Source organism: Perognathus longimembris, chromosome 23 (assembly GCF_023159225.1).
Source record: "Perognathus longimembris pacificus isolate PPM17 chromosome 23, ASM2315922v1, whole genome shotgun sequence".
Taxonomy (NCBI): Eukaryota; Metazoa; Chordata; class Mammalia; order Rodentia; family Heteromyidae; genus Perognathus; species Perognathus longimembris.
In genome coordinates, this window is record NC_063183.1 from 15,381,600 (window position 1) to 15,409,429 (window position 27,830).

The following is a 27,830-nucleotide window of genomic DNA, read 5'->3' on the forward strand; positions in this document are numbered from 1 at the left end:
AGAGGTGAGGAGCCAGAGCTGCAGTGACAGCCAGGGCGCAATGAGGATGGTAGGAGGTGGTCAGTCTGTCACCCCCTGGCCCAAGAGTGGTCAGTGTGGTAAGTCACCTTGATCCCTTCAGACCAGGCTTCTCAGCCCTGGGAAGATCCCAGAGCCTCAGGGTCCCCGTGTGCTGGAGCAGGGCCAGGCCCAGGAACGAGCACATGAGTCCCCTGGCCCCCCAGTCTTGGCGTCCTTGCAACAGCAACAAGGCCACAGAGGTAAGCAGAGCCCAAGCCACCTTAGTGGGAACAGGGAAGGGAGAAGGGACAGCTGGCTTGAAGGATGCTGAATTTTATGACCTGAGCTACTCTGGGCAGGGAGGGAAACTAGAGGAAGCTTTCCTTTGGGTGCTGAGAGCAGCTGGAGCTATCAGGGCTCACAGAATGGACTAACATGTGTCCCAGGACAGACCCCAGGGGAGAAAGCCCAGCTCCCAGGTACCAGTGACATGGTGGGAAAGGCAGAACCAGGCAGACCAGGCACCATCTCTGTCCCCACACCTGGCTGTGGGACCCCAAGCAGTTAAGCTACTGTTTTGCATGGCTCCCCACCTGTAAGTGGAGGTAACAGCCCCTGCCTCAAAGGTAAAGGGTGTATGTGTCAAGGTCCAGCTTACAGCTCCGTCCTAGGTTACCTGGTATTACTGGATGGCCCCTGAGGGCTCCCTGCTACACCCTTGAGGGGAATAAGGCTCCTCATCCTGAGACCACAAGAGGCCTTGTGGGAACAAGTGCCACCAGGGCCCGTGTGTGGTGGCCATAAGGTTATTGTCTATAGTGCCATGCTGGGGGGCTAGGCTTCTGGGCCTCAGAGCTCCTCCAGGTTCTGTTCTTGGAGGTACAATCTTCTCTGAGCCTGGGATGCAGGCTGGGCCCCCCGGGTTGGGCCTGGTTCTCACCAGCATTCAGGTCAGTGTGGTCAGATATGCCTCAAGGACAAGTGTTACTTCCTTAGTGGGCTCAGTGGCCACAGCATAGGGACCGCTTCAAGATGGCTGCATACTGAATTCCCAGACCCAGGGAGGCAGCAAAGGCAAGGAATCAGAAGAGAGGAGAACCTAAGGAGCTGTGGCCAAAGCTGGCTGCTAGTGACCTACACAGTAATCCTAGCTACTCAGGAGGCTGAGACCTGGGATTGTGGGTCAGTCAGCCTAGGCAGAAAAACCTATGAGACTCGTATCTTGAAAAATCAACAAAAAGGCAGAAGTGGAGCTGTGTATATATCAAATATTCAAGGGATCTATTTATACTAAAAAAAAAAATTGTTGTTTGGGCTGGGAATATGGCCTAGTAGCAAGAATGCTTGCCTCGTATACATGAAGCCCTGGGTTTGATTCCTCAGCACCACATATATAGAAAACGGCTAGAAATGGCACTGTGGCCCAAGTGGCAGAATGTAGCCTTGAGCAAAAGAAGCCAGGGACAGTGCTCAGGCCCTGAGTCCAAGCCCAGGACTGGCAAAAAAAAAATTGTCTGAAAGTAAAATTTCACAAGGATACTTGTATTTTTTATTAACTTATTTTTGTCAGTTGTGGGGCTTGAACTCAGGGCCTAGGTGCTGTCCCTGAGGCTCTTTGTGTTCAAGGCCAGCGTTCTACCACTTGAGCCTCAGTACCACTTCTGATTTTTGAGTGGTTAACTGGAGATAAAGAGTCTTACAGAGACTTTTCTGCCAGGGATGGCTTTGAACCATGATCCTCAGATCTCAGTCTCCTGAGAAGCTAGGATTACAGGTGTGAGCCACTGGTGCCTGGTTTGTGTCCTTGTATTTTGTTTGTTTTTTTTTTTTTTGGCCAGTCCTGGGCCTTGGACTCAGGGCCTGAGCACTGTCCCTGGCTTCCTTTTGCTCAAGGCTAGCACTCTGCCACTTGAGCCACAGCGCCACTTCTGGCCGTTTTCTGTATATGTGGTGCTGGGGAATTGAACCCAGGGCCTCATGTATACGAGGCAAGCTCTCTTGCCACTAGGCCATATCCCCAGCCCCTGTGTCCTTGTATTTTAAGTTGCTAAATTTGGAAAGCCTCAGTCTAAGAAGGGTAGGGAAGAAAGATGTATGATTGGTTAGGAGGGAGTACTGACCTCCTCCATGGGGGTCTAGTGGGGCTAAGTGCCCTGTTACCAGGCACAAGGCAGATCCTGCCCCAACCCATGACCATGTCCACCTGTCCATCCTCCTGTTATCCCAGCCCCTAACCATGGATTTTTTTAAAAGTATGGTGTCATCTGCCTGTAATCCTAGCACTTGAGAGTGTTCTGAGGCAGCAAGATATGAGTTCAATGCTAGCTTAGGCTGTATAGCAGAACCCTGTTTCCGGAAGGGAAAAAAAAACAACAAAGACAACAAAAAGCCGGGCAACATAAAATGATCATAGGATGCAACAATCCCACTATGAGAAAATGAAGAACAGGGTTTCTAAGAGATAGTTAACTATATAACCACGTTCTCAGCAGCACCGTTCACCAGAGGCAAAAGGTAGAAACCACTCAAGTATCCCTCACTCACTGCATGTAAGTGAATGTGTCTATATGCACAACGGAATACTGTTCAGTTGTAAAAGAAGAATGAAGTGCTGACATGGATGGCCCCGAAGACATTACACTGAGTGAAAGCAGACACCAAAACATAAAAACCCTAACATTCAGCCTGGGAAGTCCCTAAAATAGTCCAACTCATACAGACAGAGTGTTCTGGTATGAGTGCCTCGGCAGGAATATGTGCTCATTTCTGGTGGGATTCAGGAGCAAGGGCGCTGGGTCCCATCCCAGAGACTATGTATGCATGCATATTGCTTGTGGACTTGCCGGCCAGGGAAAGGCAGAGTTGGTGCTTAGAAGAATAAAAGAGTAAGAACAGCCAGGAGGATTTTGCAGAAATATAGTGAGAACAGCATTGTTGGGGCCCGTTTCTAGTGATCCCAGGCTATCCCAGCTTGCGTGGCCACAGGCCACCTCTGACACCAGCACTGGCTAATGAGCACTATGGCTGGGGAGTGCTAGTTACTTCTAACTAGATGTTCTTCTGACATTTTCACACCATTTTAAAATGACAGGGATCCCTAATACAACCCAAAGCCAGGGAGTGTGGTGACATTAAGTTGTGTCTGCCAAGCAAGTGCGAGGCCTTGGGTTCAATCCCTGGCCCAGTGTGAGCCAATGGTGGCTGGCTCATCTGAGTCTTTTTTTTTTTTTTTTGGCCAGTCCTGGGCCTTGGACTCAGGGCCTAAGCACTGTCCCTGGCTTCTTCCCGCTCAAGGCTAGCACTCTGCCACTTGAGCCACAGCGCCGCTTCTGGCCGTTTTCTGTATATGTGGTGATGGGGAATCGAACCTAGGGCCTCGTGTATCCAAGGCAGGCACTCTTGCCACTAGGCTATATCCCCAGCCCCATCTGAGTCATTTTTAAACACAGGGTAGCCACCAGTGCAGTGGGCCACACGACCTTGTGTTCTCTTTCCTAGAACCATGGACAGGTGGCTGACCAACCCCTGAGTCTCTGGGGCTTGCTGGAGGAACTGTTGTGACCCCCGTGCCCGGTGAGGAGGGATAGAAGGTGCAGAGGCTCAGTGTCTGCACACTCTGCCTGGGCTACCGGGAGCTGGAGACAGGGTGGCTTCCCTTATTGAGGAGGCACCAGGACTGGGGTGGGGGGGCACAGCTTTGCCTCTCCATGTCTCCGCATCAGCATATAGCATGCAGGGCTCCCTGCAGGCCATTTGCTGTTGGCTTCCAGTAGAGCCTGGGGAAACTGAGGGCAGTGGCTCCCTCCCTCCCTGCCTGCTCCCTCCTCACCTTTCCTAACTAAATTCTTCACATTCTAGAGATTTAGCTTTACAGAAAAACAACAACAACAAAATCGACAATGAAGTACAGTTCCCGTACACCTGTGCCCCCTCCACAGACGCCACGCCACCACCCCAAACCCGGGCTACGCCAGGGCTCCCGCTTGCCACTGACGTTCTGTGTGCTGGACTCCCACACAGCACATCTGCTCCATCACAGTGCCGTGCGTGATCTCCTTATCGCCAACTTCACCTGGAGAATCATGCATTATATTTCCTTCCAGACTGGCAATTTCATTCCTCCCTCCTTTTGAGAAAAACTACCCACACCCTTACCACCATTTCCACATCACAAATGAGGACACCAAGGTGCAGAGTGGTGACACACCCCACCCAGGGCCACCCAGCTGGTAAGTGGCAGGGAACCCCAGGGTCTTGGTCCCTGCATCCATGTGATAATTCTCTGTCTAGGACTAAAAAGCTCTTTGAGCACCATCTAAGAGGAAAGCTGGTGGTTCATGGCTTGGGAGAGAAGGTGGTTCCTGGCCTGCTCCTGGGGCTCACCCACCTGTCAGGCTGCTGCACAGAGGCACAGCAGGTTTGGGGCCTGTCTTCGCAGTTCCTGCTCATAATCCAAGACTCCATGAGGAAGCAGGAGATGCGGCCGGGTGGGGAGGCCAACCAGATCCACGATGCCAGCTCCCCGGCTGAGCAGGTCAAGGCCCTTGTAGACCTGCTGGCTGGGAAAGGGAGTCAGCTTGGTCAGAATCTATCAGCCCCTGACAGGACACGAGACTCACCACAAGCATCCCACAACAAAGGTAAGACCCACCTCGGAGGCCAGGGGAGGGGCTCACAAGGGCCACCTCCCCTTGCTCTCGGCCCTTACCGGCCCTGCTCTCTGGCCTGTTGGCTTGTAGACTCTGGAATACAGAGGCACCGGGAGGCTCTGCTGAGCAGGGCAGGAAGCAGTCTGGAGCTGGGAGGCTCTGCAGAGCGGCTGACTAGCCTCCTGCTGGTGGACGGCCTGACAGACCTACAGCTACAGGAGCACGACTTCACCCAGGTGGAAGCCATGCGTGGGGGCTGGCGCCCAGCCAGGACCATCACCCTCGACAGGCTGTTCCTGCCTCTGTCCCAAGTGTCTATCCCACCCCGTATCTCCATCACGGTCGGGGTGGCTGGCATGGGCAAGACCACCCTGGTAAGGCATTTTGTCCATCTCTGGGCACGAGGACAGGTGGGCAAGGACTTCTCGCTGGTGTTGCCCCTGACCTTCCGGGACCTCAACATCCACGAGAAGCTGTCTGCAGACAGACTCCTCTGCTCCATCTTCCCAAATGCTGGCTTGGCAGTGACGGCCACCGCCAGGGTCCTCTTGGTCCTGGATGGCTTAGATGAGTGTAAGACGCCACTGGACTTCTCCAACACCGTGGCCTGCACAGACCCAAAAAAAGATGTCCAGGTGGACCACCTGATTACCAACATCATCCGAGGCAACCTTTTTCCAGATGTTTCCGTGTGGATCACCTCCCGCCCCAGTGCGGCAGGCCAGATCCCAGGAGGCCTTGTAGACAGAATGACAGAGATCCGGGGCTTCACTGGGGAAGAAATCCAGGCGTGTCTGGAACAGGCCTTCCCCGAGGACCAGGCCCTCCTCGGCCAGGTCCTGAGCCAGGTGCAGATGGACAAGGCCTTGTACGTGATGTGTACCATCCCAGCATTTTGCAAGCTCACTGGGGTGGCACTGGGTCACCTGTACAGCAGTAGACTGGCACTCCATGACACAGAGCTGGGGCCCCCACAGACCCTATGTGAACTCTACTCTTGGTACTTCAGAATGGCTCTCAGCAGGGAGGGCCAGGAAAAGGGCATGGTGAGCCCACGGATTGAGCAGGTAGCCCCCAGCACTCGCAAGGTGGTAGGGACATTGGGTCGGCTGGCCTTCCATGGGCTGCTCAAGAAGAAATACGTGTTTTATGAGCAAGACATGAAGGCATTTGGTGTGGACCTCGCCCTGCTGCAGGGCAGCCTGTGCAGCTGCTTCCTGCAGCGGGAAGAGACGCTAGCCTCCTCGGTGGCCTACTGCTTCAGCCACCTGTCCCTACAGGAGTTTGTGGCAGCTATATATTACTACAGTGCGTCCAGGAGAGCCATCTTTGATCTCTTCACCGAGAGTGGCATGTCCTGGCCCAGGCTGGGTTTCCTGGCACATTTCAGGAGTGCAGCCCAGCGGGCTATGCAGGCTGAGGATGGAAGGCTAGACGTTTTCCTGCGCTTCCTCGCAGGCCTCTTGTCTCCACGGGTCAATGCCCTGCTGGCTAGCTCCCTGCTGGTCCAAGGCGAGCACCAGGCCTACCAAATCCAAGTGGCTGAGCTCCTAAAGGGGTGCCTGCGCCCCAACACTGCAGTCTGTGCTCGTTCAGTCAATATCCTGCACTGCCTGCATGAGCTACGGCACACAGAGCTGGCTCGCACTGTGGAGGAGGCCATGCAGAGCGGGGCGCTGGCCAAGCTGACAGGACCCTCGCACCAGGCTGCCTTGGCCTACCTCTTGCAAGTGTCAGACACCTGTTCCCGAGAGATGAACCTGTACCTCGGTCAGGGAGTTTTGCAGAGTCTCCTGCCCCAGCTTCTCTACTGCCAGGCCCTCAGGTGAGGACACAGGGTGCAGGGATGGGGGAAGAGCACAGAAGGACCTAGAACTGTTCCTTGCCCCACCTACTGCACTGCTGCCTAGTTCTCACAGAGTTCTCACAGCTGTCTGCTGACACCACAGCACTTCATTTTCTCAGAGTTCTGAGGGCCACAAAGCAGAAGTGAAGACATTACAGAGCTACACTGTCATCTGAAGGGCCTTGGAGGAGGACACTTCCTGCCTCTCTAGAGCTGCACCAGGCAATCCTGGCGATCTGGTGCCTTTGGTTCGTAACCATCTCCCACCAGCACTGGCCTCCACTGTCACATGGCAGTGTATCTCCAGCCTCTTGTGGCCTGGCTTCCCCAGGACACCACCATACTGGGTTAGAGGCCTTCTGTACTTCACTGTGATGTTCGCTGAACCATGAATATGGTGCTGCTGGTTGTCTCTGGATAATGCCACATCCCTGAGGAACTAGGGGTTAGCATTTCAATCTACCCTTTTTGAAGGCACAATCCAACCCCATGAGGCCCTGGGAGCCATGCAATTGCTGACAGAAGCATCACCTACACACTAGACTGTCAGCCCACCCTCTGTCTAGTGCTCCAGACCTTAGAAAGTAGGGAGGAAATATGTAGGAATGAGGGTCATTCAGTACTTTACAAGCAGAGCTAGCAAATGGGGACCCATAGAGGTGAGCAGTGTTCAGGGTTGCTACAGTGGCCATTAGAAGACACCCCCCCCCAGGAGGAAGCCCACTGCTCACATGTACCCTGTAGGGGTGCTAGGCATAGATCAGAGGAGAAGAAGGGTCCCCACCCTGGCTTTGGCTGGTAGGAGCTTTCACCATCATTGCTTTTCCTGGCCAGGCTGGACAATAACCAGTTCCAGGACCCCACGATGGAGTTGCTGAGCAGCGTGCTCAGTGGGAAGGACTGTCACATTCAGAAGATCAGGTAATGCTAACCCAGGAGACCCACCTGTGTCACGGGGTCCAGACTTCCTTTCCCATCATCCTCTCTGCTCATCAGCCAGTGGTATTCTGGGGGAGAGGTATCTCTATAGTCTGTAGCTCGGGAGACAGTTTGCTAATTTCTGCACTCTGAAAATGTGCCAAGGGCTTAGGTATGTCACCTGTAAGAGCAGAGAAACAGCTTGGTGAGGCTCAGACACTGTGGCACGCACAGGAGGGTATCTATAAGCACTGTACATGCTGCCAAGGCACATGGAGATTTTTGGTGATTTTTAGCTCATGAAAAACAGTCATGATAGTGTTCAGAAATTATTTTGAACAAAGAAAACATTTCTTCTATGGCCACATGTTCTCCCCACCCCTTAAGGTTGACCCTCGATGCCATCTTCCTATGCAATGTCCAAATCATTCTTCAGAACACATACCATAGCTGCTGACATAACAGTACTTGTAAAACATTATATAAGGGGGCTGGGAATATGGCCTAGTGGCAAGAGTGCTTGCCTTGTATACACGAAGCCCTAGGTTTGATTCCTCAGCACCACATGCATAGAAAAGGCCAGAAGTGGCGCTGTGGCTCAAGTGGCAGAGTGCTAGCCTTGAACAAAAAGAAGCCAGGGACAGTGCTCAGGCCCTGAGTTCAAGCCCCAGGACTGGCAAAACAAAACAAAACAAAAAAATTATATAAGTCCCTGGGCAACAAAGTTTGTCTGAAACATGAGAATACTTAGCAGGTAGCCAGGATGAATGGTCTTTTTTAAAAAAGATTGATAGCAATTAGTTGTGCAAGGGGGTGTGTTAACAAATCCATTTATGTATAAAATACATTTTATCAAAATTACCCCTCTACCATTATTCCTCCTCTCCTCAAGATGAATGATAAAGAAAGCAACAACAAATGGATCCACCAGCATGTTGCTAGAGTCACTTCTTGAACAAGGCACCTATAGATGTGCATATTTCAAAATTTAGTTAGCTTGGCATTAATTCCACCATTTCTAGGTTTGCACTAGAGAAAGACCAGGATCAGGGCTGGGAATATGGCCTAGTGGTAAAGTGCTCGCCTCGTATATATGAAGCCCTGGGTTCAACTGCTCAGCACCACATATATAGAAAAGGCCAGAAGTGGCACTGTGGCTCAAGAGGTAGAATGCTAGCCTTGAGCAAAAAGAAGCCAGGGACAGTGCTCAGGTCCTGAGTCCATGCACAAGGACTGGCAACAAAAACAAAACAAATAAACAAAAAAGAAAGGCCAGGATCAAATGTGTACTTGGGACTCGCTTATCTCAGCTCATGAGAACTGACTGCTGGATTTTCAGGAATTCTGCAAATGCAAGGTATTCGTTGGAAATTGGCAAAATGCCACATATCTATTTCTTTTTTCCTCAGTTTCTTTTTATCTTGAGAGCCACTTTGTCACCACTCCACTGGCTGGCGTCCCTATGACAGACTATATGATTGCCTATATGGTAGACTCGATCGCTCAAACTCTTTGCTGAGCATTTATGAAGCTGTTATAAGCTATTCTGACAAACTTCTCCCCCTGGCCCTTTCCCAGGGTGAGGTTCTGTTGGCCTGCTCAGCCTCAGGGGCTTCTCTGTACATAGCTTTCTGCTCTAGGGGTCGTTTTGTCTCCCCGTGTCTAGGCCCCAACAATGCTGGGAGACCATGGGCTTCCTTAGACACCCAAATGACAACTCCTCTCTTTTTTGTTGAGCAGCCTGGCTGAGAACCAGATCAGTAACAAAGGAGCCAAAGCTCTGGCCAAATCTCTGCTGGTCAACAGAAGCCTGATTGCTCTAGAGTAAGTAGACACCAGAATTCATAGGAATGAGGAATTCTGAGCCATCTTCTCTCCCGTAGAAATGACCTGTGGCTTTACCATTGTTCCCTGGCTCCCCACAGTCAGTCCATGGTAGGCTCTGGGCATGCTACCCTCTTCTGTGTAAAAGTAGTTCCAAGTTCCTAGCTTCTGCATACTACCTGACTTTCTCGGTGACTGGCAGGATGAAATATACAACTCTCAACCTTCAACCTACAATCACCATTCTCGTCTCCCTGCTCTTCAAGCCCAATGGACTATCAGGGTCTGTTCTCTATTCCCCATTACATGGGGTGGCGTGGACACTCCTTCCTTGCTTACCTACGTAAGAATCTAAACATAAATTCTTAAGCTCTGATGTATCTCTTCAAGGGTCATAGTGATTTCAGGTGCTTTCAGTCTCTTCCCTCCTGTCCTACATGAAGGTCATTTTTCTTACTTGTTTCTACCAGCCTACGCAGCAACACCATCGGACCCCAGGGGGCCAAGGCCCTGGCGGACGCTCTGAGGATTAACCGCACCCTAGCCTCTCTGAGGTAGTGTTCCCTGCTCCCTGCTCCAGAAAAGGGCCCAGAAAACTGTTGCCTCTAGAGCCACCTGTGGAATGGGAGGTGATTCAAAATGTGGGGCCTGGGATACCAGATACCCCACCTCACTGGGGACCCAGGAGGTCATATACTATGCAAGTTTCAAGTTCCAGCCCTTCCTCTTTGTTCCTATATGAATCCCCAAAGTCATGGTGTTTTCCAAGACACTGAGAAGCCCACCTCCATGTCAATGTCTGGTATGGTTTGCCATCTTTGTGGAGCCTGGGGCTGCATCCAATCCTTAGTTGAGCAGGTACTGCTTCTGTGTTCTTGCTTTGCTTCTATTTATTTGTTCTTGAGGTAAAATTCATGCAATATAAACTTTTACCTTTTGAAGTAAACTGGCATTGAGTCCATTCACAATGTTGTGCAACCATCATCTCCAGCTCCATCTTCACACCCTGAGACCTTGTACCCACCAGCAGTCACTTTCCATTGTCCTCCCCAGCCCCGACTACCCGTCTGCTTCCTGATCAATTTGTAGACATTTCATACAAAGGGAATTTTCCAAGGAAAACCCTTTGTGTCACTCTTCCTTACTTCTCGCCATGTTCCCAAGGTCTGTCCATGTTGTAGCACCTTATCCGTGTCTCATTCCATTCAATGACTGGATGGCATTTCTTGTATAGATGGAGTACAGCTTGCTTATCTGTCCATCCATTGGTGGACATTTGGTCTCTCTTCACTTTCTATTATGAATAATGCTGCTTTATTTGTGTATGAGTATTCAAGTGCTTGTTTTCGATTCTTTTGGGTATAGACCAAGGAATGGAATTACTGGGTCACAACTTTGACCTGCTGAGGAACTGACAAACTATCTTCCAAAGATGTTGGGGGGCTCGGGATATAGCCTAGTGGCAAGAGTGCCTGCCTCGGATACACGAGGCCCTAGGTTCGGTTCCCCAGCACCACATATACAGAAAACGGCCAGAAGCGGCGCTGTGGCTCAAGTGGCAGAGTGCTAGCCTTGAGCGGGAAGAAGCCAGGGACAGTGCTCAGGCCCTGAGTCCAAGGCCCAGGACTGGCCAAAAAAAAAAAAAAAAAGATGTTGGGCTATTTCCATTCCCACTAGCAGGGTGAGGGTTCCAATATCTCTACATCTTCACCAGTACTTGGGTGCTGTGGCTCTTAGCTGAAGAGAGGTCTACTGATGACCTCATTATTGTTGGACCCATACAGCATGATACCTTGTTCCCAGCTAACAGGCAAGCGCATAGAGGCTCAGTGTGTGAAGGGCCGACTGTTCTCCCCATGTGGTTGGCAGTAAGAAGGGCACACTACTGGCACAGTCTCTTCTCAGCAGGTCAAATGGTTCTCCCCACAGGCCCCTGCAGCACCTTGCACCATGGAGGTGTCCCATTGTGGTGGCATTCATGCCATCGTTGGGAATTCTCTTCTGCACCATGACTGACACATCCCCTCTTGCATCCACAGCCTCCAGGGCAACAGGATCAGGGATGATGGTGCCAAGTGCATGGCTGAGGCCCTGGCCTCCAACCAGACCCTCTCTGTGCTACAGTGAGTGAACTTGCTTCCTTTTGCTTCTCTTTTCTGCCCTCCCTTGTGTTTGGCCTCTGCCGGTTTCCTAAAAGAAAGAATGGGAGTGCTTGATCCTGAATCTTTTGGACCCACCTGGATGGCTTCTGAAAAAGACGCACCCACTTTTTTAACTGAAAATAGGTGAGAGGAATTTATTGAAAATAAAACCGCCTGCAATCCAGTGGCTAGGAATAAACATAGTAATTTTATTACTGAATAAGCCTGAGCCAGCTTTCAGTGAGCATCATAGACAACTCACCAATGAGGTTGCAAGGACAGAAAGAACTCTCATCCTTTCCTGAAGTGAAAGGACCTGACAGAACAATTGCTTATCTTCAATGCACCAAATAACTGGGTGGCCACCTGTGTGCCCTAACTGCTTTCTTCTTCCAAAGAAAAACTTTAATAAAACTTCTCTTTTGTGACAAGAAGGTTCTTTTGTGACAAGAAGGTACTTCACAACTTAAGAGCCAGATCCCCAGGCTAATTCCTGTACTGGCAGGGAGACAGGAAGACCCCAAGACCCTTAGAAAGATGTCAGGCTTGGAAAGGAGCAGGAGGCCAATGGCACTTTTGAAGAGACTCAATATATCTCAAAGGGAATGGAAAAGGATTTGCAACTCAACTTTCCTCAAGGAAATAGTCTAAGAAAAAGGAGATATCTGTTTTCTTCTAGGAAGAGTATACTTTTTTGCCAGTCCTGGGGCTTGAACTCAGGGCATGAACACTGGCCCTGAGCTCTTTTTGCTCAAGAAACTCTACCACTTGAGCTACAACACTACTTCCGGCAGTATTGAGGCACAGAACCCAGGGATTCATGCACGCTAGGCAAGCACTCTACCACTAAGCCACATTCCTAGTCCAAGATTATACTTTTTAAAGGTTGTTATTTAACATCATATAGGAGAGATTTCTCCCTGTCAGTCCTATCCCTCTTTCCAGAGAGGTTCTCAAGGTGGGAGGCAGACTGCTGGCTGGTTGGGATGGAAGGTAGACTGTTGGGAGAGCTACCAGCAGACTTGTGCATGAAAGCCCCAACCCATTAGGTTCCTGGGTACTACCAGCCCCTTCTATCAGCCCCAGCTGCCCTTGATCCTTATGCTCAACTCTTTGTGGGACACCTCCCTACTATAGTAATAAATGGAGGACACCCTACCCCATCTCCTACCCTAAGCCCAGGCAGTCCTTTGCCTGGGAATGGCTGTGGCCAGCTTTGCTGATGGGCCCCTCTCATCTGTCACAGTCTACAGAACAACACCATTGGGCTCATGGGAGCTCAGCGGATGGCAGATGCCTTGAAGCAGAACAAGAGTCTAAAGGAGCTCATGTAAGACATGTTGAAGGGTCAAATTGGCTTTTTCAGCACCACTCATCTTAAATATCCGTAACTGAATAGATAGATGGAGGGAGAGACAAAGGAAGGAAGGGAGGGAGGGAGGGAGGGAGGGAGGGAGGGATGATGAGTAGATAGCTGGATGGGCAGGTGGGTTATGAATGGACAGGAATCTTCCTAGACAAGGAAAATGGAAACCCAGACTCTCAGGACCAGATAAGCCCTGACCTCCTTATGTTCACCCAACTTTGGTTTAACCCTGACCCTGTCCCTGCCTGAGAGGCAAGAAGGATCTTTGTTGGGGTTCAGCCTTGGCCTTGAGGGGGAAGGTCAATGGAGAGCGAGCCCGAGATGCCGCCCTTCCTCCAGCCTTGGGGGAATGCGGAAGCAGGCCACAATTCTCTGGGTCCGGAACCAGAAGAACTGGCTTTGCAACCAGCCCCCAAACTTTCTCGCCAGCCCATATGCCCCCCAGTCTTGTGGGCTTTTGCCCCCGGGGTGGTGCTATCCAGGTGACATTAGCTCATGAGGGGGTCCTATGACAAGCTCCCAGCCTATCGCTAGCTCTCTGGTCGATGACCCCTTCTCTCGTCACCTTCTACTATATCAGCTACTAGCCCCTCCCTTATTAAATTAGATTTGCTCTTGAAGCGTCTCCGAGATCCACGTACGCCTGGCTTTCTTCATGGGTAAGGAGGGAGGTAAAGTGATCTCGGACGGCCGTGTGCACCTGAGGTCTTTCCTGAGCCCCCCACTCCACTCTGGCCTTACCTGCGGGTCGGGTGACCAGGGGAGAGGGTGAGAAAGGGAGCTGTTAGAGGATAGCAAAGCCTGAATCCCCACGCCAGGGGAGGCGACCTGAGCCCAGCAGATCTTGAAACCCTACTCTCTTTCAGGTAGCAGGAAGTCATTTGTAGAGATTACAGATCAACAAGAATCAGGCAGAACAAACTGCACTGAGAACCCTTGGAACAGAAATAGCCTCCCGTGAGCTCTGATCCCCAGGCTCTGCCTGGAGACTCTAGAAGATGGCTCACCAGCATGTCTCTTACAGGCTCTCCAGTAACAGCATTGGTGATGAAGGTGGAAAAGCCCTGGCTGAGGCTCTAAAGATGAACCAGGTCCTGCAGAGCTTGGAGTGAGTCTGCTGTCCACCCTTCAGGGGTGACCATTACTCCCGGGCTCTCCATGTGGCTGGGAGCCCTGAGGAGGGCTGTCATTCAGCACCATTTCCCTACCAAAACTGAGTCAACACAAGCCCGTCTCTGCCTCACCATCTGCTTCATGTCCCACCATACCCACCAGCTCCATTTCTCTTGTAGTTGTGTCTAGAATTTTCTGGATGACAGGTCCTGAGTCATCTTGAGCACAGGTAGCTGAAGAGAAGCCGTGGTGGGGATGGGGACACTATTCTCTCTGGATTGGAGAGCCAAAATGCTTGCCTCTGAGGATGTTTGGAGCCATCCAGGTAGCAAGGGTGTAGACCTGGAGCTTCTGCTATGCCTTCCTGCCTCAACCTGGCCAGAGATAGAAGGCGAGGCAATGGAAGAAGAAAGGAGGATGAGAACAGTCTTAGTCCCCTGTTGAACCCAGTGCCTATGATCCCAGGCTGTGCCAGGTGGCTCCCTCCGGGCCCTGGGCCAGCCACACCAAGGGTGCCCTGTCTTCTGTCTGCAGCCTGCAGAGTAATTCCATCAGTGACACTGGAGTGGCAGCACTGATGGGGGCCCTCTGCACCAACTGGACTCTACTCAGCCTCAAGTAAGTCCTGGCTTTCCTCCCCACTAGGCCATCCCTTTGGCCAGACACTATGACTTTGGGACTTGGAAGGAAAGTCTAAAGCCAGAAAGCCTGTGATGGGGAAAATTTGTAATCAGAGAAAGATTAGTTCCGGAGCTGGAAACTCTGTCTCCTCCCTGCTCTCTTGGAGAGGACAGTATTCTTCCCTTCATCTGAAGATTTTGGGGCTTTAGAAAAAACCTAGGAAGTGGTTCTGTGGTTCAAAGTGGTAGAGCCTTGAGTAAAAATTGCTCAGGGACATTTCCCAGGCCCCAAGTTCAAGCTACATAACTGACAAAAAAAAAAAAAAAAAAAAGACTAGCTGGGCACTGGTAGCTTGTGTCTGAAATCCTATCTACTCAGGAGGCTGAGATCTGAAGATTGCAGTTTGAAGCCAGCCCAGGCAGAAAAGTCCCTATGAGACTCTTATCTCTAATGAACCATCAGAAAACTGGTTAGTGGTAATATGGCTCAAAGTGGTAGAGCACTAGCCTTGAGTGAAAAAGCTCAGAGACAGTGCCTACCCTGAGTTCAAGCCCCACCACTGACCCCTCTCCCCCAAATAAAAGAAAAGGCCTTGGTACCATGTGTTATTTCCAACCAGGTATCTGCCCAATCGGCAGCTCAGGTTTTTTCTCTTTCCTCAGCTTGCGAGAAAACTCCATCAGCTCGGAGGGAGCCCAGACCCTGGCTCGTGCACTCTGTGTGAACAGCACCCTGCAGCACCTAGAGTATGCAGGGCAGGAGGTTGGGGGGGGTGCCGGGTGAGAAACTGGGCTTCTCAGGGTCACTTATGCCCATGGCCATCTCACTAGTGGGGCTCTGGGCTGATGAAGGCCAGACACTCACATTTCACAAGACTGGAGAGGGGCCAGGTGGGAGAAGGGTTGTCTGAGTCCCGGTGGCTGGTGGCAGCTCTGACACAAGCCTCCCCCCATGTAGTATAAAGTACGTAGGTGAGGACCTTGATAGGCTGGGGCCAGGCCATCCGTGAGTCTCCTTGACAGCTCCACTGAGCCCTGGCTGTGTGACCCATTACCATACCCACTGAGCTGAGCCTGGACAACCTGGGGTGGTTGTCAGGATCTGGTCTAACACTCCAGAGCATGTGCCTGGCACACAAGACCTCTCCACAGACGTGAGCCAGATGCTAACCTCGGCACAGGATGGGGAGCAGCTGGGATTCCTCAGTGACCAAGGAGAGGGGCTTCATGGTAGTTCCCACTCACTTGCTCCTCCTCTCTACCTCTCAGCCTGACAGCCAATCTCCTCCATGATGAAGGCGCCCAGGCCATTGCAGTGGCAGTGGGAGAAAACCATGCCCTCACATCCCTCCAGTAAGTTCACTGCCTCTGCCCCACTCCACTCTCTCCCGCAGAGCTGCAGGCCCACCTCCAAACCATGGGCCTTCAAAACCTGACTCTGGGACAACCCCCTCCAAGGTCCCAGGGGCCTAGCTCAGGTTCCTCAACTCCAGAAGGCTCCAGTGCCTGACGCTGATCCTCAGGCAGACCCATGTGAGGAGGCTCAGTGCCACAGCTGTGTCCCCAGGTGACCCAGGCTTCATGCAGGGGCTATTGGAAGAGCATATGAGCTCGTCCCTGTGACAGAGAGTACACACTGAATCTTCAGGGGACCCAGGGGAAGTGAAGGAGTCCTGACAGGCCTCACCCTGCCACACTAGCCGCTGTGTGTGGCTCTCCCTTGGGCTGTGTGTAACATGTGTGTGTGCACAGTCTGCAGTGGAACTTCATCCAGGCCGGTGCAGCCAGGGCACTGGGACAAGCACTCCAGCTCAACAGAAGCCTGAGAAGCTTAGAGTAAGTGTGTTCTGCGGGGGCTGAAAGGGGTGGGAGGGGGAAACACTCACAGCTCCCCGGGTATAAGGCCTGGCTGAAAGTCCTCCGTACACAGCCTCTGCTATAAGCAAGCTTCTATCAGTCCTCATCTGCTTTTTTTTTTTTAACCAGGCAGAAGCTCTGCCACTTGAGCCATGCCCCCAGTCTCATCTGCTCTTTAGACAGCTTTACTGAGACACAGCCCAGATACCACAAAAATCTACTTATTTCACATCAGGAGTCATGTAGTCATTGGCACAATTTTAAAACACTTCATCCCTAAACAATTTTCTTTTCCACAGTATCACATAAATCTCACCTCACAATTAGGTGTAATAAATCTCATCTCACAAATGTGTGAGCTAAGCACTGAACCCAGGACCTTGAGCAGCCAAGCAACACATTATATGACTGAACTGCACCTCTTGCACTTGGTTCATCTATGTTGTAGCATGTGTCAACAGTGCATTCCTTTTTATGTCTGAATCCTATACCATTGTATGGATACACATTTTATGTATCTTTTCCAGTTCGTTGCTTCCACGTTGTGGCCATTATGAATAATGCTGCAAGGATGCTTTCTGGGAGGATGCAGACTTCATGTCTCTGGGTCTCTGTGGATACAGGGCAGGAAGTGGAATTGCTGCCCTCCCCCACCTCCCCCTGTAACCTGATACCTAACTTCTTGAGATTCATCTGCTTCTTTTTAACCATTTCTTCTGGCAGCTCCCAGGACCTTTGTCTGCCTACTTCCTCTCTGGCTGCTTCTCCTTATTTATTCCTCCTGTTCCACTCTTAGATGTGATGTGTTCTGGTCCAGGCCCTCTTTCTTTGCACAGTCATCCTTTTCTTGGAGCTTGCCTGTCCTAGTGCTCCAATTGATATCTCAGCTCTCTTCTGAGCTACAGAGCATGAAGCCACCCCCACTCTGCATACTCCCTAGAGTCCCACAGACATTTTGGGTGACCACCTTCTCTCCAGAAAGCCTGCTGCTTGGTTCCCTGTATGGCTCCCAGAACTCAACAATCACACCAGCTAGAAGCCCACCTTTGCACCCACCTTCACTTCAAGCTCAGTTCTCCCTCCCACTTGTCTGTCTTGATGGACACCACTCACCTGAATCACTGGGAAGCCTCCACATCCAGGCCATTCCTGAACACTGCTGGCCAAAGCTCTTTTCAAAATGTCCACCTGGCCCCTTCCTGGGCAAGATCCTTAAATGGCCACCTGCACCTGTGAAGCAAAGTATAAGACTCCAAGCATGGCTTCCAGGCCCCTGAAAGTCTGCTTCCACTCCCAAACCTCACTTCTCACCACCCTGGGAGTTCAGCTCAGTTTCCCTGAGCTCCTCTGACATGCCAGCTGTTCCTGTCTTCTTTGGACATTAGCTTAGACCTGTTTCTTATGGACACCACACTGGGGTAGAGACCCTGGTGGTTTTCTTTGCAGCCTTGCCCCTGGCATTCATAACTGCTCATTTAACTGTGTCTTCACACCTGAGTTCCAGGAGGGTGGGCTGGGCCCATGCCTGTACACCTAGCACACTGGCCACACGTGTGTTTGCTAATGATTGTGAACTGCTCTCCAAACACATCAGGTCTATTTGACCTAAACCTGGTCATTTACTGCTCCAGAGTCTGTATTTTCCTCCAACTAGAAAGTGGGGGGCTACATGGTTACTGTATATGATTTTGGTACATTGTATATTGTATATATGCCTACCTGATCTAGGGAAGGGAAAGAAAAATGAGGGTGTAAGATACCACAAGAAATGTATTCCCTGCCTTATTATGTAACTATACCCCCTTCGCACAACACCTTGTCAATAAAATTTAATTAAAAAATATAAAGTGGGGGGATGATATAGGATGCTGACAAGCAAGAATATGCCATGACTTGAGAACTTCAAGTTATACTTTTTGGTTCCAAATCTTTTTTTTTAATTTATTTGTTTATTAGTTGAACACAAATTTTTGACAAGGTGTTGTGCAAAAAGGGTACAGTTATAGTAGGGCAGTGTGTACATTTCTTGTGATATCTTACGTCCTGTTTTTCTATCTCTTCTCTAGGTCAGGTAGACAGATATACAATATACAATGTATCAAGAACATATACAGTAGCCACGTGGCCACGCCCAAGAAAGTTCGCCTAGGGCTTTAAATGTAATGTCGATATTAGACCACATGTCGACAGTAGTCTTATATGAACGTACATACCTAGCTTTTGAGCTATTGTATTCCCCTGAGAGGTCAATTTTTGACCTTTATATGTTGAGTAATTGTTTGGTTTTAGTTACATACTGTTGGGTCGCTGCCCCAATCCTGTGGGGAATACTATTTGACAAGCAGTTTTTGATTTCACAGACTTGGTCTCTACTGTCTCTCCATCTCCCTTTGTTAACAGTCATATATTAGGGAGATCATGCCCCTTTGTTTTCTGTGTTCTAGGCTTGTCTCTCTCAACATTATTTGTTCGAGTTCTGACCATTTTCCTGTGAATAACAATATTTCACCATTCCTAATCGCTATGTAGTATTCCATTGTGTATAAGTACCATATTTTTTTGATCCATTCGTCTGTGGAGGGGCATCTGGGTTGTTTCCATATTTTGGCTATTGTGAATTGTGCCACAATAAACATGGAAGTACAAATGTCTTTTTGATATCTTGGGGTTTGCTGTTTAGGATAAATGTCTAGGAGTGGTATGGCTGGGGCATAGGGTAGGTCTATATTGAGCTTTTTGAGAAACCTCCATACTGTTCTCCAGAGTGGTTGTACTAATTTGCACTCCCACCAACAATGGAGAAGGGTTCCTCTTTCCTCACACCCCCTCCAGCATTTGTTGTTGCCTGAGTTCAGAGTATAGGCCATTCTAACTGGGGTGAGGTGGTATCTCAGGGTTGTTTTTATTTGCATTTCCTTTACTACCAGGGATGTTGAGCATTTCCTCATGTGTTTCTTTGCCATTTTTATATCTTCTCTTGTGAAGTCTCTCTTTAGCTCCTTTGCTCATTTCCTAATAGGTTTATTGGGCTTGGAGGGGCTTAGTTTTTTGAGTTCTCTGTAGATGACAGATATCAGGCCTTTGTCTGTTGCTGTGCTGTTAAATATCCTTTCCCATATCGTTGGCTGTCTTTCTATTTTGGTGGGATGTTCTTAGCTGTGCAGAAACTTTTTAATTTGTAGTAGTCCCATTTGTTTCCCCTATTTGTTGTGCCCCTGGGACTATATTCAGGAAGTTCCTTCCTGTGCCTATAAGTTCTAGCGTCTTTCCTACTCTGTCCTTCAGTAGTTTCAAGGATTCAGGTCTGATATTGAGGTCCTTGATCCATTTTGAATTGATCTTGGTGCATGGTGATAGGCTTGGGTCTACTTTGAGTTTTCTGCATATGGCTGCCCAGTTCTCCCAGCACCAGTAGTTGAAGAGGCTATGTTTATTCCATTGTATGTCTTTAGCTCCTTTGTCGAATATCAGTTGGCTGTAAGAGTGCGGTTTTATTTCTGGGTCTTCAATTCTAATCCACTGGTCTTCCGATCTGTTTTTATACCAATACCATGCTGTTTTTGTTATGATGGCCTTGTAGTAGAGCTTGAAGTCTGGTATTGTGATACCTCCTGCACTGCTTTTTTTGCCTAGATTTGCTTTGGCTATTCTAGGTTTTTTGCTGTTCCATATGAATTTATGGATTGGTTTCTCTATTTCAGTGAAGAATGTGGCTGGGATTTTGATAGGTATTGCATCTGCCTACCCATGAGCATGGGAGGTCTTTCCATCTCCTTGTGTCTTCTTTGATTTCCCTTATTAGATTTTTATAGTTTTCATTAAATAGGTCCATCACGTCCTTGGTTAAGTTGATCCCTAGGTACTTTATTCTTTTTTTGGCTATTGTAAATGGAATTGTTTCCATAATTTCCTTTTCTGTTTGTATATTGCTGGTGTACAGAAAAGCTGCTGACTTTTGTGGATTGATTTTGTATCCTGCTACTTTGCCAAATTGGTTTATTAGGTGTAGGAGTTTGGGTACTGAGTTTTTTGGGTCCTTCAGATATAAGATCATGTCATCTGCGAATAGGGATAACTTGATTTCTTCCTTGCCGATGTGGATCCCTTTGATGTCCTCCTCTTGCCTTATTGCTATGGCTAGGGATTCCAGCACTATGTTGAAAAGAAGTGGGGAGAGTGGGCATCCTTGTCTTGTTCCTGAGTTTAGGGGCAATGATTTAAGTTTCTCTCCATTTAATATGATATTAGCAGTTGGTCTGTTGTATATGGCTTTTATTGTTTTGAGGAATGTTCCATCTATTCCTGTTCTCTCCAAAGCTTTTAATAGGTATGGATGTTGTATTTTGTCAAAGGCTTTTTGGGCATCGACTGAGATAACAATGTAATTCTTAATTTTAGATCTGTTTATGTGGTGAATTATGTTGATTGATTTACAGATGTTGAACCATCCTTGTGACTGTGGGATGAAGCCTACTTGGTCATGATGTATGACTTTCTTGATCAGTTTCTGGATCCTGTTAGCTAATATTTTATTGAGGAGCTTTGCATCTGTGTTCATTAGTGATATTGGTCTGTAGTTCTCTTTTTTTGTTGGGTCTTTGCCTGGTTTGAGAATGAGTATGATATTAGCTTCGTAGAATGAGTTTGGAATTTCTCCCTCTGTTTCTATTTCGCGGAAGAGTTTGAGGAGTATTGGTAGCTCATCACTAAAGGTTTTGTAGAGTTCGTTGGTGAATCCATCTGGGCTTGGGCTTTTCTTTGTTGGGAGTTTCTTGATTACCTCCTGTATCTCGCTGTAAGTTATTGGTTTATTTAGTTGATTTATTTCTTCTTGGTTCAGTTTGGGCAGTTTGCACTTCTCTAAGAATTGATCCATTTCTGTAAAATTATTGTTTTTTGCTGAGTAGAGGTTTTGGAAATAGCTCCTTATGATTGTTTGAATATCGTGTGTACTTGTTGTAATTTTTCCGGTGGAGTCCTTGATTTTACGTATATGAGTCTCTTCTCTTCTTTTTTTTTGTAAGTCTTGCAAGGGGTCTGTCAATTTTGTTTATTTTCTCAAAGAACCAGCTTTTAGTCTTATTTATTTGTTGAATGGTCTTTCTATTTTCAATCAGATTTATCTCTTCTTTAATCTTTGTGATCTCTCCCCTCCTAGTCGTTTTAGATTCTGTCATTTCTTGTTTCTCCAGTTGTTTTAGTTTCATTGTGAAGTTATTTACCTGCTCTGCTTCCATTCTTTTAATGTAAGTGCTGAGGGCAATGATCTTGCCCCTCAGTACTGCCTTAGCTGTGTCCCATAGGTTTCTTTGTGATGTGTTTTCATTGTCATTGTGGCTTATGAATTCGTTGATTTCATCTTTAATTTGGTCTGTGGCCCAAGTGTTGGATAGCAGTGTGGGGTTTAGCCTCCAAGAGTGTGTATAGCCTCTGTGGTATCAAATTGTTGAGGGTTACCTTTCATCCACTGTGATCAGATATAATACATGGGATGACATCAATACTTTTGTATTTGCTGAGGTTCTTTGTGTGGGCTATGACATGGTCTATTTTGGAATATGGTCCATGGGCTGCTGAAAAGAAGGTGTATTGGGTCTCTGTAGGGTGAAAGATTCTGTATAGGTCTGTCAGATCCATTTGGGTAATGGTGTTACTTAGGTCCTCAGCTCCCTTGCTAATCCTTTGGGTGTTGGATCTGTTTCTTGGAGAGAGTGGGGTATTAAGGTCACCCACTATGATTGTGTTTGTGTTTATCTTGTTCTGTAATTCTGTGAGAATTTGCTTGACATATGTAGGGCCTCTTTTGTTCGGTGAGTATACATTTATCACCGTGATGTCTTGATTCTGGATTTTTCCTTGTATTAATATGTAGTGTCCTTCTTTGTCTTTTTGAGTTGATTTTAATGAAAAGTCCAGCTTGTCTGAGATCAGGATGGCTATACCTGCCATTTTGGTAGGTGCATTTGCTTGGTAGATCTTGCTCCATCCTTTCATTCGGAGCCTGTTTTTGTCCCTTGCTGTAAGGTGGGTCTCTTGTAGACAGCAGATGTCAACTTTTTGTTTGCGAATCCATTCTGCCAGTCTGCTCCTCTTTATCGGAGAGTTTAAACCATTTATATTTAAAGAGATCAAGGATAAGGGTGTTTTTTCTCCTTCCATTTTCTTGTTGGGCTGTTTTTTTCCTCTTTTGTTTTTTTCTCTTGTCTTTAGTGAGCTGTTCTTTCTGTTGGACTTTGGCTATTGTAGTTTCTTTCTGATTCTGTCTGTGTGTCTTGTACGATATCTGTTGGGTGGGGCTCCCCTCTTAGAATTCGCTGTAGGGCTGGTTTTTTATTCACATACTCCTTTAGCTCCTCTTTGGTGTGGAAAGATCTGGTTTTCCCTTCGAATGTGAACTCCAATTTCGCTGGATATTTGATCCAAGGTTGCATATTGTTAGCCTGAAGTACTTGGATGGTGTTCTTCCACTCACTTTGTGCTTGGTAAGTTTGTGTGGATAAGTCAGCTGTTATTCGAATCCTCTTCCCATTGTAGAAAACTTCTTTCTTCGCTTTGGCTGAATTCAGAATTTGCTCTTTAATCTTGAGGTCTGAAGTCTTGAATATTATGTGCCTTGGGGTGGCTTTTCTGGGGTCTGGCCTGCCAGGTATCCTATAGGCTTCGGTTACCTGGATGGGAGATTGGGGAAGTTTTCTGCAATAACTTTATTGAGAACATGTTTAAGCCCTCTGCTCTGGTATTCGGCTCCTTCTTCTATTCCAATTATGCGCAGATTATATCTCTTGTCTTTGTCCATTAGTTCCTGGATTAGTCTGCCCTGAAGCTTCACCATTTCTTGGAGTGTGGTCATTTTCTGGTTGTTGTCGGCTGCTTCATCGTCCAGGCGAGAGATTCTGGATTCCATATGGTCCACTCTTTGTGTTATGGTTTCAATTGCGGAGTTTATGGATGTCAGAAAGCTATTTATGGTTGTCAGATCAGCTCTGATCGTGGAAATTTCTTCCTTTAAAGAGTTGTATTTTAAATCTATTTTTTCATGCATTTCAATTCTCAGGATGTTAAGGTTTTCTTTAAAGGAGGCTTGCATTGTATCCATTTTTGCTTCCATTTCTTTAAAGAAGGCTTGCATTGTATCCATCTTTGCTTCCATTTCTTTCTTGGCTTCCTGGGTATCCTCCAAGATTTCCGCTCTAAACTCCTGGAATTGTTTTCTGATTTCATTTCTGACGCTTTCCATCATTCCTGTTAACATGGCCTCATTTGCTTTTTTAATCTCCATCTCCTCTTCAGTTGTGCTGCTTTTTGGAGCTGGTGAGTTGGCTTGCTCTTTGATGAACTGTGTCATGTTTCTTTGTGATTTGCGCATCTGGAGATCTGTGGATAGCTTCTCAGGTTTGGTTTGTAGCTCTGCCCTCCCTCCTGTGTAGGCGCATCTACCGGAGCAGGTGCTGCCGCTGTGGCCCCGCCCACCAGTGCGGGGTACACCTACCAGAGCGGGTGCTGTCGCTGGGGGCCCCGCCCACCTGTGCGCTGTGCGCCTGCTACAACAGGCGCTGGCGCTGTGGCCCCGTCCACTTTAGCAGAGTACCCCTCCCAGAGCGAGCCCCGGGTTGTTGGGTTGTGTTTGCGCCCTCCCGCGAGTCCGTTGGGCGGGGGTGGTATGTGTGAGGCTCAGTGGGATCGACTGTCCGGGAGTGGGTTAGCACTCTCAGACCTTGCCTCCGCTGCAAGGGGGGGACGTGATCAGGCCCAGGTGTCCCTGCTGTGCTGGTATTGCCCACCAGCGCCTGTGATTTTAGTTGTAAGAGTCCACAAGGTCCAGGCGCCTCAGGTGGGGCTTGCACTGCCGGCCGTCCCCCAGCCCCTGTTGGGAAGGGGGCAGGGCCAATTCGGCCAGATCTGGATCCTGTGTGGCCTTGGGGCTGCTCCGCCCTTCCCCTGCTAAACTGACTTCCCAGCGCCTGATGGGAGCTTCCCGCCTGATTTAGGGGTTCTTTGTTCCCTCGAGGTGGGGAGGGGGAGGGAGATCTAGCTTCTTTGTAGGGCTTGGGTCTCTGATAGCTGGTCTCCTGTTGAGTGAGGGGGTAATGGGGGACTCACTGATCCTGGATTGTGTGTGTGTCCTGCGCAGTCGTTGGTCCTTCAGGGGGTGGCGAAGTGTCGTGGTGGCTTCCCCGGTTCCCTCCTTCTGCCGTGCTGGGTTCCCCAGCCGCCGTCTATCCGAACGCGGTGTGGACCCGAACTTCTCGTCGCTGCCGTTCTATGTCTTGGTCCACATGGTTCCAAATCTTAGTTGACAGTAATTTCCACATATTCCTTTTCCTGCTTACCTGATAGTTCATTCAGAATCATGAAGACCCCAGCCTCTTGTGCATGTTAATTATGAGGACACTGGCCACAATGGCTGCATAGTAGGGCAGTCACCCCAAGGATACTAGGGATATATCTGGTGTGTAGTCTAAATTAAGCCTGGAAGGCCCAAGCCCAGCAGGTCCTCCCAGAGTGCTGGCCTGTGTCCCCTGTGCACTCAGGGGTGACTCTGCATTCAGCTTACAGGAGAATGACATTGGGGATGAAGGCGCATCTGCAGTGGCCAGCGCACTCAAGGTGAACACAGCCCTCACTGCTCTCTAGTAAGTCTGCAATGTGCTGGGGAGCCCAACCCCCACCATTCTGATGCCATACACCATCTTTGTTTACCAGTCAAGGAAGGTGTGCTTCACTTTCCCAGTATCAGCAATTAGTAAACCAAACTTCTAGGATGTAAAAATTAGGGGGTTCAGTGAGTGTTCATCCCTGCCCTCCTAGGAGACTCTACTTCCTGTCTGCTAACATCTACACATTTGTCATGAGTACAGGAGACTCAACTTTCCAAAAGTTTCTGTGTCTTCAGCCCTGGCCAGAGGTGGAGAGTATGGAGGGAGTCTGGGCCCCGAGTAGAGGCATGAGGGGAAGGGACCTCTCCCACATGCAGTGACTGAGCCTCCTTTTACAGCCTCCAGGTGGCCTCCATTGGCACCCCAGGGGCCCAGGCCCTGGCGGAGGCCCTGGCTGTGAACAGGACGTTGGAGATACTTGAGTGAGTATTCCTGTCTCCACTCACAAGCTTTTGTCCATAGAAATAGAGCTACAGATTCAAGAGGAATACATATGGACTAGACATGTCTGTTTACATATAAATTCACAGGTCATTTTCATGATCGTCATTTCTGGTCAAGCATGCCCCAGTTAATGTTCACATTAGTGCCTTTTCCTGTATGGTTTGTCTTGAGTTGTCCTGGCCTTGGGTGCACTTGTCTCCAGGACCCCTTTAGGTCCCTTAGGTACTGGGGTAGCCAGCAGCTGTGGACCTGGGTTTGTGAGAAGGCTCAAGCCCTACGAGGCTCTCAGGCTCAGGGACTCCCACAATGCTAGCACACTGGGCAGGTGCTGGCAGGAGAGTTCTCTCTCCTATCTCAGCCCATTTTTTCCATCTTTGGGATTGAAAAGGGGGACAAGGGCTCCATTGAGGCACCCCTTCCTTTTGTGTCCCCTCTCCTTAGAGCCTAGTTCTGTTCTACTGCAGATGTAGGGAGAGAATCACCCTCATTTCCTAAAGCTGAGGAAGTCCAAGAATACCACATCTACATGGAGGGGCACTCACCACCACTTAGCCCATCCCCGTGCTTCCCTGACAGCTTACGAGGAAATGCCATCGAGGCAGCAGGAGCCAAGGCTCTGGCAAATGCTCTGAAGATGAACTCCAGTCTCCAAAGACTCAAGTAAGTGGCCGTGGAGACCCACACGGGTCTCAGAGCAGCCAATTTTTGTGCTGGATCGTCTCTTGGTCTAAAATATTCTTGATTACCTCACATAGCTTCCTCTGGATGTAAATGTATCAGAGCTTTTCTGACAGTTCATGTTCACTGTAGTTAGTTGTTCATTCTAGGTCACATACAAGACCCTTAAACTTTGCATTTACGGCTAGTTAGAAATACCCACCTCCGGGGTCAAATGCCACCTAGTAGTTGCCATGGTGCCTATGGGAAACCAACCCCAGAACTACTCACCGCTCCATGTCCCCCACAAAGCCAAGGCAGTGTTGGCTCTTCGGACATTTCTTCTGTCCTGAGAGCTCCCCACAGCATCTCCATCTCCTCTCTGCCTAGTCTCCAGGAGAACTACTTAGGGATGGATGGAGTGCTATGTGTGGCCACTGCGCTGGCTGAGAACCATGGGCTGCAGCAAATCAAGTGAGTAGACTTGGAGGCATCTGCCCTTCTGGGCCACTTTTACTCACCTTTCAGACTGCTCCCAAGTTAGCCCCTAGCCCAGTTCTGGGCATGGGCTGCCATGCAGGCTCCCCAGTAGCTCTCCAGGGGAACTTAGTCTCAGGAGGGTCCTGTGTGTGAGAGCCTTAACCATGGGTGCAATTGTGGAAGCACAAAGGCTCCACAAAGTCCTGCACTGCTATAGTGATGATTGTTCTACTAAAGAGAACCTGTTGGTGTCGAGCCCTGCTCTAATTCTTCTGTTCTAGTCTGCAGGAAAATCTCATTGCAGAATCTGGTGCCAGGATGATCTCAGATGCTATCAAGACAAACACACCCACATGCATTGTGGAAATGTGAGGAAAGTTAGCTCCTTTGTGGACCAAGCAGAAAGGGGAATCTCCAATCACTAGGCACCACCTCATGCTTTAAGGATGCCGCTGCCCCAGCACAAGAGCAGTTCTGCCCAGAGAAAGGCAAGGCACTACCAAAGGAGGTCACAGGCACCTCTCCTGCCCAGGGCCAGTCCAGACAGGGTAGATGGACAGACACTGCTATGGCACAGAGAAGTAAAGAGGCTGCTACCACGAGACTCAGACTAAGCTTAAAAGCTCAGTAATACCAGAAGATGTTCCAGCTTATTTATATCTGAGGGCTTCATGTGTCCTGACTTAAAAACAATTACTATTTCTTCCCTTTTTTATTCATGCAAAAAAAGTTCTGAAATGAGTTGCTATCTTTAGGGCCTAGTGTCTATAGACACATGAAATTCCAGGACATTTGTGAAGATTAATGTAGGGTTAATTCTAAGATTCTGGAGAGGAACAAGATTTCCAAGGGCTTGCCTCTCCTTATCCATTGTAGATATCTCAGATACAATGTCTGCCACAATGTTATTTGTATACTGGCATGCTTGTTATCATAGAATAAATGCTGTTGTTCTAATAATGTTATCCTGTATTAGGCTTCCCAAATCTATAGCTTCCCTATAGTGAGAGAAGCAAGCTGAGTTTTTCTGTGGTAAATTTTCTTTGCTGAGTTAAAAAGGAGAAATCCAAGCAACATCACAACATTCATCAATTACAAGCTTATAAAGACTACTTAGAAATTTGGGGAGATATCAGTGTTCTTCAAAATATATCTTTAGCTGGGTGCTGGTGGTCCACACTTGTAATCCTAGCCACAGGAAGCTGAGATCTGAGGATCGTTGTTCAAAGCCAGTCCAGGCAGGAAAGTTCATGAGGTT

The 27,830-nt window shown here is 48.8% G+C and overlaps 1 protein-coding gene across 5 annotated transcripts; it reads left to right on the forward strand.

Moving 5' to 3' along the window:
• On the forward strand, window positions 1–27,714 carry Nlrc3 (NLR family CARD domain containing 3). Of its 5 annotated transcripts, none has more exons than XM_048332696.1 (19): window positions 1–260; window positions 3,499–3,573; window positions 4,104–4,229; window positions 4,439–6,474; window positions 7,330–7,416; window positions 9,154–9,237; window positions 9,708–9,791; window positions 11,277–11,360; window positions 12,625–12,708; window positions 13,769–13,852; window positions 14,323–14,475; window positions 15,141–15,224; window positions 15,747–15,830; window positions 16,230–16,313; window positions 24,884–24,967; window positions 25,330–25,413; window positions 26,012–26,095; window positions 26,483–26,566; window positions 26,854–27,714. In XM_048332696.1, the coding sequence occupies exons 4-19, from the start codon at window positions 4,463–4,465 to the stop codon at window positions 26,942–26,944; spliced, it is 3,351 nt and encodes a 1,116-aa protein (XP_048188653.1). In that variant the 5' UTR covers window positions 1–260; window positions 3,499–3,573; window positions 4,104–4,229; window positions 4,439–4,462; the 3' UTR covers window positions 26,945–27,714. The 5 variants fall into 5 exon arrangements, with proteins under 5 accessions (XP_048188653.1, XP_048188652.1, XP_048188655.1 ...); XM_048332695.1 differs by having other exon boundaries at window positions 26,877–27,714; XM_048332698.1 differs by having other exon boundaries at window positions 14,392–14,475.
• The last annotated feature ends 116 nt before the right edge of the window (window positions 27,715–27,830 follow it).

Excerpts from the sequence above, each read along its gene's own strand:
- Nlrc3 (XM_048332695.1), top strand. The coding sequence starts at position 4,463 with ATGAGGAAGCAGGAGATGCGGCCGGGTGGGGAGGCCAACCAGATCCAC. Across the intron at positions 15,831-16,229 it reads CATGCCCTCACATCCCTCCA|TCTGCAGTGGAACTTCATCC; the intron begins GTAAGTTCACTG and ends GTGTGTGCACAG. Across the intron at positions 24,968-25,329 it reads ACAGCCCTCACTGCTCTCTA|CCTCCAGGTGGCCTCCATTG; the intron begins GTAAGTCTGCAA and ends CTCCTTTTACAG.